This window comes from Pristiophorus japonicus, chromosome 2 (genome assembly GCF_044704955.1).
Source record: "Pristiophorus japonicus isolate sPriJap1 chromosome 2, sPriJap1.hap1, whole genome shotgun sequence".
NCBI lineage: Eukaryota > Metazoa > Chordata > Chondrichthyes > Pristiophoridae > Pristiophorus > Pristiophorus japonicus.
Genome location: NC_091978.1, coordinates 362,435,229 through 362,452,041, shown reverse-complemented (window position 1 = coordinate 362,452,041; position 16,813 = coordinate 362,435,229). Strand labels below are relative to the sequence as shown.

At 46.4% G+C, this 16,813-nt stretch overlaps 1 protein-coding gene across 1 annotated transcript in view; it reads right to left on the bottom strand.

Moving 5' to 3' along the window:
* ccser1 (coiled-coil serine-rich protein 1) overlaps positions 1–16,813 on the bottom strand; it is a 1,720,263-nt gene that overhangs the window by 716,780 nt on the left and 986,670 nt on the right. The window contains exon 8 of the mRNA XM_070866097.1: positions 1,238–1,318. Coding sequence (XP_070722198.1) covers positions 1,238–1,318 — 81 coding nt within the window. The remainder of the gene's footprint in view (positions 1–1,237; positions 1,319–16,813) is intronic.

Below are 16,813 nucleotides of genomic sequence, written 5' to 3'. Positions count from 1 at the left end.
CAGTAATCCGTGCTGAAAAAAACAAATGAGTGGGTTTGGATTAAGGATCTGATGGGCCTGGGGCAAACTGATCCCAATGGGCCTGTAGTTATGTATGTTCATGTTCATTACATTACGTATTTGATTCTGATTCTGAGTATGAAAACATAGGCCAGTATATTCAAACAATGATGCATATATTCTGTATCAAGTAGGTATATATTCTGGTTCTGGTAACATTGTAATGCTAGATTCCTATACATATATGCAAATTTATCTCAATAACATGTGAAATAAAGCAGGCTAGTTCATATTCTGTTCTGTATATCGGTACATTAGTGTATATAGGTACTTCTGTATATAGGTACATTAGTTTATTATAGGTACTTCTGTATATAGGTACATTAGTGTATTTTAGTACATTAGTGTATATAGGTACATTAGTTTATATGGGTACTTCTGTACATAGGTACATTAGTGTATATAGGTGCATTAGTTTATACAGGTACTTCTGTATATCGGTACATTAGTATATATAGGTACTTCTGTATATCGGTACATTTATAGGTACTTCTGTATATCGGTACATTAGTATATGCAGGTACTTCTGCATATAGGTGTAAACAAGTGAATCTAGCCTGTATAAGCAAGCATATATCCTGTAGATACTTTACAAGATAACATTGCGAGACTTCCTATATGTAAATTTCTCAATGATGACTCCCGTTTCAATAGTAGCCAATCTTATTGTTTTTTTTATTCAGCCTATTTGGGAGGCCTTATATTTTTTTCCTACTTTTATTTGGTGGGTGTGGGGCTGCAGCCCCATCTGCCCCAGGGTTAATCCGTCCCATGGTTAATCCGCGCCTGTGTGTTAAGGCCAGACTGGCTCGGCCGTGACATCTCTCTTGGTTCAATAACCTGCCAACGCTCACTACCTCTGCTCACCGAGAGTCGAGGAAGAGGAAGAGACAAATAAAAGTGATTGCTGCTCTTTCAGGCCAACCGGTTAACACATTCACTTTTTAATGTCGGATCAGCGCTGTCAAGAAAATTCCATGAAACAAACGGCTCAGTTTAGACAATTTGGCCGGTTTCAAGAGCTTCAAAGAAATGGAACCTCTACATTCAGAAATAACACATTAATCGATGAGGCAGTCCGAAAGACAGCCGTGTTTCTGACATGAATGTAATTCTTTGCAAATTCTTTTGTCAGACGGCACAAGTTTTTGAAATACACTGCACATCTTCTACTTACAAGTTCTTCTCGAAGTTGTGAGATCAGTTCGTCTTTCTCCTTCAACTGAAGCCTAAGAAGTGAGCGTTCGTCTTTCAGGTCCTAAAAAGGAAAGGAAAAGAGAGGACATTTAGAATTGATGCAACCATGCAGGATTTCAGCCTTACTTCTCACGGAGGTTTCGAAGACAAGTTATTGGATGGGTGGTGTCCAGATAGGCTTTGCTGAACTGAACTTTCCTGGGAACTACAGCAAACTAGCATGGCCTCTTTTTCCAACATAGAATCAAAATCCTGTTGGGTGCAGTTAGTGTTTCTAAACTTTCTTCAATTACTTTCTTTCCTCAAGGTCAAACAAAAAGGAAACAGTTTAGCCCTGATTGGAACTTGGGGTGGGTGTCGGGCGGTGGGGCGGGGGGGGGGGGAGGGGTGGGAGCGGTGAGGGCAGGCCGCAAACCCATCGCGACCTCAACAGCAAAGGCCCAGGGGACTTTAACTCCCAAGCCTCACCTGAATAGGTCCCACTCCGTCCCCCCACCCCCAAACCTGACAGGAGGTGGTGGTTGGCCAGCCGGTGGGAGTGCAGTGGGAGGAGGCATAAGGAACAGGCCCTGGCACTCGGGCAGATGGCTGGGAGGGGATTTAGGAGGGCATCACAAGCGTGGCAGGTGGGTGAGGGATGGCTGGGGCAGGGACATCCTCAACTTTCCTTGTGGGGCCTGGAGAAAGATTCCTAGGCATTCTGGCAGTGCAAGGTAAGAGTAAAAAGACCTTGTCTGGCCCTGACTTTTCTTCCCACTAGTTTTGCTTCCACGCGCAGGCTTCTGGTTAAAATAGCAGTCATCCTCAGAGCCCGATCTGCATATGTAAAGAAGGACCCCATGAGTGTTCCTCTCACCCACTCAAGAGTAAATTCAGAACCTGCGGCAGGAGAGCGTTACCTCGGCAGGTTGTGACCCATGGGGCCTGTATTGTATTTGCTACATTTATTTTTTGCGTAAGAATTCATAACAACACACTGCTATAAAGAACTAGTTGGTTTATTAGCAAAGGTTTAACAATCACACTGCACATTACCAGTTCATCCACCAGGCTCACAACCATCAGCCTCATCGTGGATCCCCCTCGAACCCAACTGGTTGGGGTTTTATTGAATCTTGTGAATATCACACAACTGGCTAAGCCACTCCCAATTCAACAGCTCTACAAATACTCACAGGTGCATACATTACAGGGCCAAGTTTGCTGATGATACAAAGATTGGTGGGAAAGCAAATTGTGAGGAGGACACAAAAAAATCTGCAAAGGGATATAGACAGACTAAGTGAGTGGGCAAAAATTTGGCAGATGGGTCTACAATGTGGGAAAATGTGAGGTTATCCACTTTGGCAGAAATAATAGAAAAGCAAATTATAATTTAAATGGAGAAAAATTGTAAAGTGCTGCAGTACAGAGAGACCTGGGGGTCCTTGTGCATGAAACACAAAAAGTTAGTATGCAGGTACAGCAAGTAATCAGGAAGGCAAATGGAATATTGGCCTTTATTGCAAGGGGGATAGAGTATAAAAGCAGAGAAGTTCTGCTACAACTGTATTGGGCATTGCTGAGGCCACACCTGGAGTACTGCGTGCAGTTTTGTTCTTCGTATTTAAGGAAGGATGTACTTGCATTGGAAGATGTTCAGAGAAGGTTCACTCGGTTGATTCCTGAGATGAGGGGGTTGACTTATGAGGATAGGTTGAGTAGGTTGGGCCTATACTCATTGGAGTTCAGAAGAATGAGAGGTGACCTTATTGAAACTTATAAGATAATGAGGGGGCTCGACAAGGTGGATGCAGAGAGGATATTTCCACTCGTAGGGGAAACTAAAACTAGGGGACATAGTCTCAGAATAAGGGGCCACCCATTTAAAACTGAGACGAGGAGAAATTTCTTCTCTCACAGGGTTGTAAATCTGTGGAATTCTCTGCCCCAGGAAAAACCGAAAAAGCCGAAAAGCTCCAAAAACAACGAAAACCTCAGAAAAAGCGTAAAACACTGTAAAACACAGTAAAACCTCTAAACGTCCTGAAAAACTTCGAAAAAGCCGAAAAACATCGATACACCACAAAAGATGGTAAAGGGTTATGGGGAGCAGGCAGGGAAGTGGAGCTGAGTCCATGATCAGATCAGCCATGATCTTATTGAATGGCGGAGCAGGCTCGAGGGGCCAGATGGCCCACTCCTGGCTCCTATTTCTTCTGTTCTTATTTTAACTGCCCACCGGCCCAGTTTCTGCCGGGCAAGAAGGATTAAAATCACCCTTTTTGTGTCCGTACAATATTTCTGAGGCTAGCCAAGGAAACTGTTCGGGAGGATGAGAACATTGACTGCGGCATTATTTGCTCTGAATTGAATGGAAGCTGTGCTAAGATGTGTGTTTGCTTGCTCTAAGAGAGTGCTCCCAGGGTTGGATAAAGTGCATCATTACCTGCAACATTTTATCATTACTAAAAGTGAAACCATTGCACCATTAGCACTTACATGTTCCAAACAAAATCTACCTAAGCTTTTCTAGCACATGAGTGCACTGAAGATGATCTTGGATACCAATCAGTATTTCCCTGATGGCACTTAGAAGCATCCATCAGTTTTACATAGACTCGTTACAGAGAAGGAGAGGAGAGGAGAGGAGAGGGAAATACATTTATATAGCACCTTTCTCGACCTCCAGATATCTCAAAGCACTTTACAGCCAATGAAGTACTTTTGCAGTGTTGTCACTGTTGTAATGTATGAAACGCAGCAGCCAATTTGCGCACAGCAAGCTCCCACAAACAGCAATGTGATAATGACCAGACAATCTTTTTTTGTTATGTTGATTGAGGGATAGATATTGGCCCCAGGACACCAGGGATAACTCCCCCCTTGCTCTTCTTCGAAATAGTGCCGTGGGATCTTTCATATCCACTTGAGGGAGCAGACAAAAGGCGGCATCTCCGACAGTGCAGCACTCCCTCAGCACTGCACTGGGAGTGTCAGCCTCGATTTTTTATTGTGCTCAAGTCCCTGCAGTGGGACTTAAACCCACAACCTCCCGACTCGGAGGCGAGAGTGTTGCCCACTGAGCCACAGCTGGCACAGAGAGATGGCACAGCATACACGAAGCAAAGCCTCAAATAGAAACCTGCTCCATGCTTCTTGAATGTAGGTGAACACTGGATCAGAAACAAAATAGTGCGACGACACAAGCAATTTGCAAGAGCCAAATACCTTGGGCTCAATTTTCCCCAGTGATTTGCAATTTTTTTTTGGCCTCAGGTGAAAAATGTGTGCCAGCGTAACTCAGTTAGTTACGATTTTTTTAGGTTAGTTTTTTTTGTGTCAAGGGGGGGGCTGTAACCTGACACCCGTGCCAATTCTGTCCAGTTAGGCAAGTTTGGCCAGCTGAGAGTTACTCCAATTCTTCTTAGGCCGGCGTATGTGGCCTCTGTGGAAAAACCTTCTGGTGAGTTAAGAAAATGGGTGTAGCTAAGTAAATCAGCACAGCAGATGCAGTTTCAGGGCCCAGGCAACAGCAGCAGGAGAGGTGAGAGAGAGTGGGAGAGAGGGGAGGGTGAGGGGGAAGCCTTTCGGGCATAGTTAGGAGCGGGGACCGGGAGGGAGGAGGCCGTTCAGCCTGGGATAGGTGCGGGGGCCGGGACCGGGCGGCCATTTGGCCTGGGATAGGAGCGGGGATTGGGAGAGGGGAGGCCATTCAGCCTGGGATAGGAGCGGGGACTGGGAGGGAGGAGGCCATTCAGCCTGGGATAGGAGCGAGGATCGGGAGAGGGGAGGCCATTCGGCCTGGGATAGGAGCGGGGATCAGGAGAGGGGAGGCCATTTGGCCTGGCATATGAGCAGGGACCGGCACATCGGGATGGGGGGGGAGTGGGGGGGAAGAGAGATAGACTTTTGTCATTACACTTTAATAATTTAATGGAGGTAAGTTGCTGCAATGTGTAATGTGTTGTGCAGGTTGCTGTATGTTTCACTTTCCAGCCTCAGCCCGCATTGTGTCCCTGGTTACCGTGGCAACCCGATCTTTTTGGCGCAGATCTTGGGCTCCACCCCCAAAACTAGACGACAGGCTAGGCGGCGCCAAAATGAAGAATTCAAACGGGGAAACTTAAATGATTTTTTTTTAGCGTACTTTGGCCCCCAAAATACGGGCCTAACTCTTCAAGTACGCCAAAAAACAGCTTTGGGGAAAATTGAACCTCTTGTAAGGTCACAAAAGGATCAATATAAAGCACAAGTGTTCTTCATGCCGCCGATATTTTCTTTGAGACTTTAACAACCTAACAAAAATGAAGCATTTGTGTGTAGTATTTACGTAGAATGTACAGCACAGAAGCAGGCCATTCAGCCCAACAGGTTTATGCTGGTGTTTAAGCTCCAGGCAAGACTCCTCCAATCTTACTTCATCTCACCCTATCAACATATCCTCTTGACCAAATGGCTCAAAACTAGGAACTAGTCCCAATGAATGGCCAGAGCTACACAATCTAGGTTTGAAAAAAAAAACAGAATTTAATTTTAATTGGTGTTGAAAGCTTCAACTTGTTTTTTCTTTCCCGATTTTGTCACAGCTCAGGAATTGAAAAATGAGGATTTATAAACTAGCTTCATTCGCAGAAATCTTCTCCCGACTTAATTTGGCATAGTTGTGACAGAATTCGCCGATTCGCCTCAGACTGCTGTATGAAGAAGAGAGGACAAGTCACTCAATTCACATACAGGATACAAACATCTTGTAGGATTTGCCAAAAAACATGTTGCAGTGGAAGCTTTTTAATAAAAGTTATTTAAATCTGCTATGTCCCAGTCACCTTAAAAAAGGTGTTTATTGACGATGTCGTGTTTAAGTATGGCAGTCTGACCGAAGCCTTCAAAGACAGATAATTGGACTAGATAGTTTCTTTGGAGAAATAGAACGGAACCACTAACTATGAATAATGTTTCTATAATAGTTCAGAGCAGCAGTCATGAGCAAATTTTTTTTTGTACTCAAGAAGCTAACTAAATCAAATAGGTACTGTATTACTGCAATTATTGACCTTTCTTTTACTGCTGAATAACCTAAGTCCAAGTACAATGTAAGCTTGTTCGAAAGACAAGAGGGGCAAAATTACTCCTTTTTATAGCCCCATTAGCACCGCCAGGGGGCGCAAGATAGATTTCGCCTGGGGGAGGGTGGCCCTCCCGGGAAATTGCCCAGTAGTTTGCGGAGGCAGCAGGGTCGCGCCCCATGGTTACCGCCCCGGGCCGCTGGGCAACTTCCAATTATGTCATCGCTGTGCGCGGTGACCTCTCACTGTCCCATGCCAACCCCTTAACGCCCCGCAGGCCACAAAGGCTGGCATGAACGGATGCCAACGGCAGCTTCGCGGGTCACCAAGCTGGCCGACATCCGCTCTCAGGGCGGTCTTTAAAGGGGAGCGCGCCAACGCCAAAGGCCGCCATCTTTGATTTGTCGGCCAATTCTCGGGGCGGCTCAACCGTGGTGGCTGTAGCGTGGTCTAGGCCACCATCGTGCAGCCCGCCACTCCATCTTGTGTGCTGGGCTACTGGCCCGGTTCCGCTGCCCTGGTGACCCAAATTAATTGCAGTAATTACAGTACCTATAAGGGCTATCAGAGGCTGAGCAGAATGCACAATGGCCCTCCCCTTTAATCCCTGGGCTCCACTACAAATTGACCTCGATATCTGGACAAGATGATAACACTCTCTGGGACGTCACCTGCTAGAATAGTCTGAGAAACAAGTCAGTGCGGCAGAATCAGTATCCTTGGGGCCAGTTGTACATCCTGCTGCCTGGCATAAAACCGGGTTCTCGCAGACTGAAAGTAGGAAGTGACATCCCAAGTCGCCCCACAGTAGCGGTTACCAAACAAAATTAGACACCGAGCCACATAGGACCTAGTAGGACAGAGAGAATAGGTATGCTTTAAGGGGCATCTTAAAGGAGGGGAGAGAGGCAGAGAGGTTTCGGGAGGGAATTCCAGAGCTTAGGGCCCAGGCAGCTGAAGGCACGACCACCAATGGTCGGGCGATTCGACTCAGGGTTGCGCAGGAGGCCAGAAGGAGATTACAGAGGTAGGGAGGGGCGAAGTCATGGAGGTTGAAAAGAAGGATGAGAATTTTGAAATCGAGGCATTGCTTAACCAGGAGGCAATGTAGTTCAGCGAGCACAGGGGTGACGGGTGAGCGGGACTTGGTGCAAGTTAGGACACGGGCAGCCGCGTTTTGGATGAGCTCATCTTTATGGAGGGTGGAAGCTGGCTATACCCCACACTGGACTATCAAACTTTAGGTGGATTTATTTATTTATGTCAAAAAAAAGTCACCACACTCCAGTAATTACACTGGAAGACGTCACACAAATGAGGTTCGAAGGCAGACAGAGATTAAATAAAGGCGTGCTTCATTTTTATAACTGTATTGCAAAGAGATGATTAAAAATAACATGAGAACATGGAAAACTTCACAATTAATTACATTTATTACGATCATGCAAAAAATAATGGAGATCGAGAGGCCGGAGTTTAGTAACGCCCTGTTTGGGGACGGGAACTGAAGCGAGGCAGGCTTTCCTGGGCACGGCGCGAAATTGGGGTTACCAGCCCCGAGAGGAAGCGGAGCGCAATGTCGGGTACTTCCCTTCCTCTCGGGGCGGGACGGGGCGGTAAGCGTAGGAATTTTCCAGCGCCACACGGAAAGCCGCATGGCACTGGCAGAGGAGCAGAGGACCCTCCCTTTCGTTAAAGGGGAGGGCACGGTGCGAGCACTGAAATGGAGCAAGGGGCCACCATCTCTGCACCGGGGAGCGGGGTACCGTGGCACAGGAGCGAAGTGCCAGGTTGTAACATGGCGGCACGGACCCCGCAAAACCGCCAACGCAAGGCCGCAGCCGGTAGGTCGGCCATTGAAAAAAAAATGGCGACACGCACCTCCCCTTTAATTTTCGCCCCAGGAGTGGAGAGTGGCCCGGTTTGCGATCCATAAGACCATAACAAATAGGAGCAGGAGTCGGCCATACGGCCCCACAAGCCTGCTCCACCATTCAATATCATGGCTGATCTGATCATGGACTCAGCTCCACTTCCCTGCCCGCTCCCCATAACCCTTTACTCCTTAATCGTTCAAAAATCTGTCTATCTCCACCTTAAATATAGTCAATGACCCAGCCTCCACAGCTCTCCGGGGCAGAGAATTCCACAGAGTTACAACCCTCAGAGAAGAAATTCTTCCTCATCTCAGTTTTAAATGGGCGGCCCCTTATTCTGAGACTATGTCCCCTCGTTTTAGTTTCCCCTATGAGTGGAAATATCCTCTCTGCATCCACCTTGTCGAGCCCCCTCATTATCTTATAAGTTTCAATAAGGTCACCTCTCATTCGTCTGAACTCCAATGAGTATAGGCCCAACCTACTCAACCTATCCTCATAAGTCAACCCCCTCATCTCAGGAATCAACCGAGTGAACCTTCTCTGAACATCCTCCAATGCAAGTACATCCTTCCTTAAATACGAAGAACAAAACTGCACGCAGTACTCCAGGTGTGGCCTCAGCAATGCCCTGTACAGTTGTAGCAGGACGTCTCTGCTTTTATCCTCCATCCGCCTTGCAATAAAGGCCAACATTCCATTTGCCTTCCTGATTACTTGCCGTACCTGCACACTAATGTTTCGTGTTTCATGCACGGGTTACTACCGAATTTCTGCTCTGGGGCGAAAACGGATCGCTGCGCACGCCAATGATGTCATCATCGCCGGCGCAGCAGCCCCCGGGGGCTACCAGCAGAAGCGGGGGCGCTGTCCGTTTGCACCTCCGCTAACTCCCAGGGAATTCGATGGGAGGCGCTCGCAGTCCCCCGCGCGAGAAATCGGAGGCGGAAACGATGCGAATTTCTCCCCCGGAGACTATTTAAATATTTATGGCTCTGTCCCTCAATCAACTTGAAGTAGCCTTGGTTTTCAGCGCCAGCGTCCCTGACTTTCAAGCGTGAGCAATACTGACAGGGAAAGAGATTGGATGGGCGGTGGGAGGGGAGGATGATTTGAGATCAAACCCTATGTTGAGGGAACGAGAAATGGTTATGAAAATAAGCCGGTGGAACCATCAGTTGGAAATTGCAGCACCTGCCAATTCTCTGCCCAGAATTCAAATCAAATACGTGGATCAGTGCAGATTTTGAAGGAGTAACGGAATACCTGTATATCTAAATAAATCTGAGCTCACAGGATGTAAATAAACAGCTATAAATAAATAGTACGACATCTGCAGTACATCCAAATCCTTTGAATGTGCAAATACAAATTCTGCTCAGCAAACTAAATGTAACCTGGGAACTGAGAATGACTCAAGTTTGTCAGTCAACATCCTTTAAAGTGGCCGCTGTAAATGCAAACGTGTGCATCCACCTCAGACTTTGACTGAAGAACGTCCCCATTCAAAAGTCACAGACTCTGTGGGGGGTGCGGGTGTGAGGGGTGCGGGGGAATCTTCCTTTGGTAGAGTTGGGGAAATGCCGTGGAGGAGCTTTGACTAAACGTGATGATCTTGAGGTTGATTTGTTGGAGCTTGGAAAGGACTACATAGTAAATACAGCACAGAATCAGGCCATTCAGCCCAACCAGTCCATGCCGGCATTTATGCTCCACTCGAGCCTCCTCCCGTCTTTCCTCATTTAATTCTATCCGCATAACCCTTTATTCCCTTCTCCCTCATATGCTTGTCTAGCCTCCCCTTAAATGCATCAATACGATTCGCATCAACCACCCCCTGTGGTAGCCTGTTCCACATTCTCATCAATCTCTGGGTAAAGAAGTTTCTTTGAATTCCCTATTGGGTTTCTTGGTGACTATCTTGTATTGATGGCTTCTAGTTATGTTCTTCCCCACAAGTGGAAACATTCTCTCTCTATTTTTTTTCCCATGCAGTATTAATCCAATTTCCTTTTGAAAATTGCTGTTAAATCTGCTATGTAAGAATTGCCACCAGAGGGCGCACCTGTTGGAGGCCCAGGGGTCACCTGCACGCCTCATGCAAAGGAGTATAAAAGGTTGTCTGCCATGCTGCTTTGGCACTCTGGAGTTTTATTAAAGGGACTAAGGTTCACATCAGTTTAAGCTCAGTCTTGTGGAGTTATTCTAAACATAACAGAATCTGTTTCCACCGCTGCCCTTTCAGGCCGAGAATTCCCGATCCCAGCCTTCTCACTGGGAGAGGTTTCTCCTCTTGCTTCTTTCCCAATCTGCGTCCTCAGCTCCCCGAGTCTTCAGCCCGGCAAACACGGCCTCCTGATTTCCTCTCGGACTCTCCATGATTTAAACTCCTCTCTCAAACCCTCCCCGAACTGCTGTAAATCCCTGTTGTGATTTGATGTTGATGAGCGTGAATGATCCGCGTCCCGGGACCTGGCGATTTGCTGCCCCCCCCGCCCCACCCCCCCACAACGTCTGCACTCACCTTCCCATCGAGGCTACATTACTGACTACATTTCTACACTGCTTCCTGCGCTCCTGCACACATCAATGTGAGAAGGGGAGTTGTTGCGAAAACTAAGTGGGCTGGAGATAATCTCTGCATATCGTTCATTCAGAACCATTGTAGCAAGACATTAGGTTTGAGAAACACTGTAAGGATTATTTTTTTCTGTATTTATAATATGCACCCAATCAATCTATGTTAATGAGAACAATCACTGAGACGACGCTTCTTGCTCGGGCATCACTTTGTACCTCCGACAGTTCGGAGTGCGCAGAAATGGATACTGCTCTGGATTTCAGGCCCTGTACAACGACACGAGATTACACCAATTACACAGGAGACGTGAGCCGCTTTTTGCAGCCGATTTCGCCTTTGGAGATGATGGACAGCTGAATGCCAGCGACTCAAATCGACAACAATGGAATGCATTTGCTTGATTCATGTACAAGAATGGACGCCGAGAGAGCCACATCAGTCACACAGTGCCAGGACTGGGTCTGCTACCAGCCTTGAATGCGTGTTTTACATCATTTGTTTCACATATTCGGACAAGGTGTTGCTGTGACACGTCTAGTGCCAGATTATAAAATAACTTGCTGCTCCATCCATTCTCCTCGCTCCCATCCTTGGTGTTCAAATTCCATTCCAGGGTACTTGAGCACATAAATCTAGGCTGACATTCCCCGTGCAGTGCTGAGGGAGCGCTGCACTGTCGGAGGTGCCATCTTTCAGATGAGACATTAAACCGAGGCCCCGTCTGCCCTCTCAGGTGGACGTAAAAGATCCCATGGCACTATTTCGAAGAAGAGCAGGGGCGTTATCTCCGGTGTCCTGGCCAATATTTGTCCCTCAATCAATATATTAAAAGCAGATTATCTGGTCACGATCACAGTGCTGTTTGTGGGAGCTTGCTGTGCGCAAATTGCCTGCCGCGTTTCCTACATTGCAACAGTGACTACACTTCAAAAGTACTTCATTGGCTGTCATGAAAGGTGCTGTATAAAGATAAGTCTTTCTTATTTCATCGAACCCTATCAGCATACGGGGAATAAATCAGAGTAAAGAAACACAGGGGAGATTGTTTGGGTCTGCACCTGGATGCACTAGATTGCCAGGGGAAGAAAGTCAAGCATGTTCCTTGACAAGGGTGCATTCTGATCCACTCAATGGTTCAATACACACAGTCGCAGAGCAAGAAAATCTCCCCTTATATCTGTATTAAAAAAATCCCACTAAAGACACCCTCTCACCCCAGCACATTTGAGGAGAACAGGTCAATTCATTACAGGAAGAAGATGTGGAGGATGCTGAAGAGGCCAGAGTTAGAGGAACGCAGAGATCTCGGAGGGTTGTAGGGCTGGAGGGGATTATGGAGACAGGGAGGGATTTCAACGCGAGGATGAGATGATTTAAATCAAGGCTTTGGTGGACCAGGTGCCAATGTAGGTCAACGATGTAGCTCACAATAGAGAGAGGTTGAGATTTGGTGCGTGATTGTGACGGAGGTTCGGGGAATGTTTGGTGTGGAGGTGCGGCAGGAGATCGTGGTGGAAGTGCGGCTAATGTTTGTGACGGAGTAGCGGCGAGAGATCCTGGTGGAGGTGCGGCGAATGTTTGTGATGGAGGTGTGGCGAATGAGGGTAGGGGGCCCAGAAGAGCCGAGGGCTCGGGGCAGCCCGGGCCAGCCCACACTGCGATATGTGCGCTCACTAGGTCAGTGCAGCAGAGCTGGTCTCCAGTCGTCCTGGTTCAACCCTTGCCACTGGATAAAGGCCTAGCTCTGTCAAGCCCGTGTGGTAGTTGATGTGCAACGGTCACCACACGTTAAAAAAATGCACCCGCTCAATTGGAGTTCAGGACTGGAACATTGGGTCCTTCATTGAAACATCTGTGAACTCATGTGGAAGCAATTCATGCTCGCTCGAGGGACCGCCTATGATGATAATGATGAGGTCAACGAGCCCATGAATGAAAGGGACTTGAGTGGGGGTTAGGATACAGGCATCAGAGTTTTGGATGAGCTCACGTTTATGGAGGGTGGAAGATGGGAGGCCGAACAGGAGAGCATTGAAATATTCGAAGCTGGAGGTAACAAAGGCATGGATGAGAAAAGCTCAAGGAACGGGAAGCCTATAAGGCAAAAATTGCCAATGGCGATTTAAGTGCCAACACCTGTTTATCACTTATGGCCCTTAAATTTCCTTACACAGGGCGATGACAATCTTACTAACTACAACATGAATTGCAGCAGTGCATTTACTGATGGACTTGAAATGAGTTTTATGCACAGAAATTGCTTTCGGCCTGTTCTGAAGTTTTCAAATTGACCGAAAATAGGCAAGGAAGGTTATTTAAAAAAGACAGACTTGCATTTATAGAGTGCCTTACATAACCTTCAGACATCCCAAAGCACTTTACAGCCAATGAAGTACTTTTGATGTAGTCACTGTGGGAATGTGGGAAACACGGTAACCAATTTCTGCACAGCAAGCTCCCACAAATGATAATGACCCAGATAATCAGTGATGTTGATTGAGGGAGAAATATTGGCCAGGAGACGGGGATAACTCCCCTGCTCTTCTTTGAAATAGTGCCATGGGATATTTAACGCCCACCTGAGAGGGCAGACGGGGCTTCGGTTTAACGCCTCATCTGAAAGACGACTCTTCCGACAGTGCAGCACTCCCTGGGAGTGTCAGTGTAGATTGTTGTGCTCATAGTCTCTGGAGTGGGACTTGAACCCGCAACCTTCTGACTCAGAGGCGAGAGTGCCAATAATTGAGCCGTGGCTGACACATACAGGTGGAACAAAGAAAGGCTGCATAAAATGAAAGCAATGTACTATTTTCCCCATTACTTTGCAAACGATATTTGCACACTTTTTTTCCCCTCTGTGACATGGTGTTTACAGTAGAAATGACATGACAGGCCAATCAAGTTGAAAATTAATCATTTCACAGAGAAAAAAAAACAATTAAATTGGGATTAGGAGGGATCCGGGAAAATTATCGGGTGATCTGAACACTGTGCCAGTTGGCAGTGCAGGGACCATGAAGCAATGTGTTTACATGGTGGTGCGGAGAGGAGCCATGAGGTGAGATCATGCTGTGCAATTCTCCAAAAGGAATATTTCAATATTCTCACTGCGATGGTGAATAAACGTCAGCCTTTATTCAAGAAAATCTGTTTAACGGGGCCGTATGGTGGCTCCTGTTTGCCACTAAAGCGCTTTTCATCAACCAATTAACGGGCTTAAATATATGTCAAATAAAATAAGGGGGTAAAAAACTTATACAGTTAACGGAAATTCCCAATTCCTGGACTCTCTCTGTTTGATTTCTTTCTCAACAATGTGACGAGGGGCCCAGAGTTCATCAACTGGAGAGGTGCGAGAAGTGGGATTCTTTTCCTCAGAGCAGAGAAGGAATGGTACATTTAATGGAGGTGTTCAAAATTATGAGGGGCTTTGATAGAGTGAATAAGGGGACAGTGTTTCTACTGGCGAGGTCGGTCAGTAACCAGAGTGCAAAGATTTACGATAATGGGCAAAGGCACCAGAGAGGAGATGAGAATTTTTTTACGCTGCGAGTGGTTCTGTTGTGGAATGCACTGCCAGACAGGGTGGTGCAAGCAGATTCAATAATAACTTTCAAAAGGCAATTGGAGATACAATTGAAAAATAAATATTTGGAGTATGGGGAAAGAACTTGCAATAATAAAGACTTGCATTTATATAGCACCTTTTAGAAACATAGAAAAATAGGTGCAGGAGTAGGCCATTCAGCCCTTCGAGCCTGCACCGCCATTCAATAAGATCATGGCTGATCATTCCTTCAGTACCTCTTTCCTGCTTTCTCTCCATACCCCTTGATCCCCTTAACCGTAAGAGCCATATCTAACTCTCTCTTGAATATATCCAGTGAACTGGCATCAACAACTCTCTGCGGCAGGGAATTCCACAGGTTCACAACTCTCTGAGTGAAGAAGTTTCTCCTCATCTCAGTCCTAAATGGCCTACCCCTTATCCTAAGACTATGTCCCCTGGTTCTGGACTTCCCCAAAATCGGGAACATTCTTCCCGCATCTGACCTGTCCAGTCCCGTCAGAATTTTAAACGTTTCTATGAGGTCCCCTCTCATTCTTCTGAACTCCAGTGAATACAAGCCCAGTTGATCCAGTCTTTCTTGATAGGTCAGTCCCGCCATCCCGGGAATCAGTCTGGTGAACCTTCGCTGCACCCCCTCAATAGCAAGAACGTCCTTCCTCAGACTAGCAGACTAAAACAGAACACAATATTCCAGGTGAGGCCTCACTAAGGCCCTGTACAACTGCAGTAAGACCTCCCTGCTTCTATATTCAAATCCCCTAGCTATGAAGGCCAACATACCATTTGCCTTCTTTACCGCCTGCTGTACCTGCGTGCCCACTTTCAGTGACTGATGAACCATGACACCCAGGTCTCGTTGCACCTCCCCTTTTCCTAGTCTGCCATCATTCAGATAATATTCTGCCTTCGTGTTTTTGCCCCCAAAATGGATAACCTCACATTTATCCACATTATACTGCATCTGCCATGCATTTGCCCACTCACCTAACCTGTCCAAGTTACCCTACAGCCTCTTAGCGTCCTCCTCACAGATCACACTGCCACCCAGTTTAGTGTCATCCGCAAACTTGGAGATATTACACTCTATTCCTTCATCCAAATCATTAATGTATATTGTAAAGAGCTGGGGTCCCAGCACTGAGTCCTACGGCAATCCACTAGTCACTGCCTGCCATTCTGAAAAGGACTCGTTTATCCCGACTCTCTGCTTCCTGTCTGCCAACCAGTTCCCTATCCACATCAGTATATTACCCCCAATACCATGTGCTTTGACTTTGCACAACAATCTCTTGTGCGATACCTTGTCAAAAGCCTTCTGAAAGTCCAAATACACCACATCCCCTGGTTCTCCCTTGTCCACTCTGCTAGTTACATCCTCAAAAAATTCCAGAAGATTCGTCAAGCATGATTTCCCTTTCATAAATCCATGCTGACTTGATCTGATCCTGTCACCGCTTTCCAAATGCGCTGCTATTTCGTCCTTCATGATCGATTCCAACATTTTCCCCACTACTAATGTCAAGCTAACCAGTCTTTAATTACCCGTTTTCTCTCTCCCTCCTTTTTTAAAAAGTGGTGTTACATTAGCTACCCTCCAGTCCATGGGAACTGATCCAGTGTCAATAGACTGTTGGAAAATGATCACCAATGCATCCACTATTTCTAGGGCCACTTCCTTGAGCACTCTGGGATGCAGACTGTCAGGCCCCGGTGATCTATCGGCCTTCAATCCCATCAATTTCCCTAACAAAATTTCCCGCCGAATAAGGATATCCTTCAGTTCCTCCTTCTCACTAGACCCACTGTCCCCTAGTACCTTCGGAAGGTTATTTGTATCTTCCTTCGTGAAGACAGAACCGAAGTATTGGTTCAATTGGTCTGCCATTTCTTTGTTCCCCATTATAATTTCGCCTGAATCCGACTGCAAGGGACCTACGTTTGTCTTTACTAATCTTTTTCTCTTCACATATTTGTAGAAGCTTTTGCAGTCAGTTTTTATATTCCCTGCAAGCTTCCGCTCGTACTCTATTTCCCCCCTCTTAATTAAACCCTTAGTCCTCCTCTGTTGAATTCTAAATTTCTCCCAGTCCTCAGGTTTGTTGCTTTTTCTAGCCAATTTATATGCCTCTTCCTTGGCTTTAACACAATCCTTAATTTCCCTTGTTAGCCATGGTTGAGCCACCTTCCCAGTTTTATTTTTACTCCAGACAGGGATGTACATTTGCTGAAGTTCAGCCATGTGATCTTTAAATGTTTGCCATTGCTTTTCCACCGTCAACTCTTTTAGTATCGTTTGCCAGTCTATTCTAGCCAATTCATGCCTCATACCGTCGAAGTTACTTTTCCTTAAGTTCAGGAACCTAGTTTCCGAATTAACTTTGTCACTCTCCATCTTAATAAGGAATTCTACCATATTATGGTCACTTTTCCCCAAGGGGCCTCGCACAACAAGATTGCTAATTAGTCCTTTCTCATTACA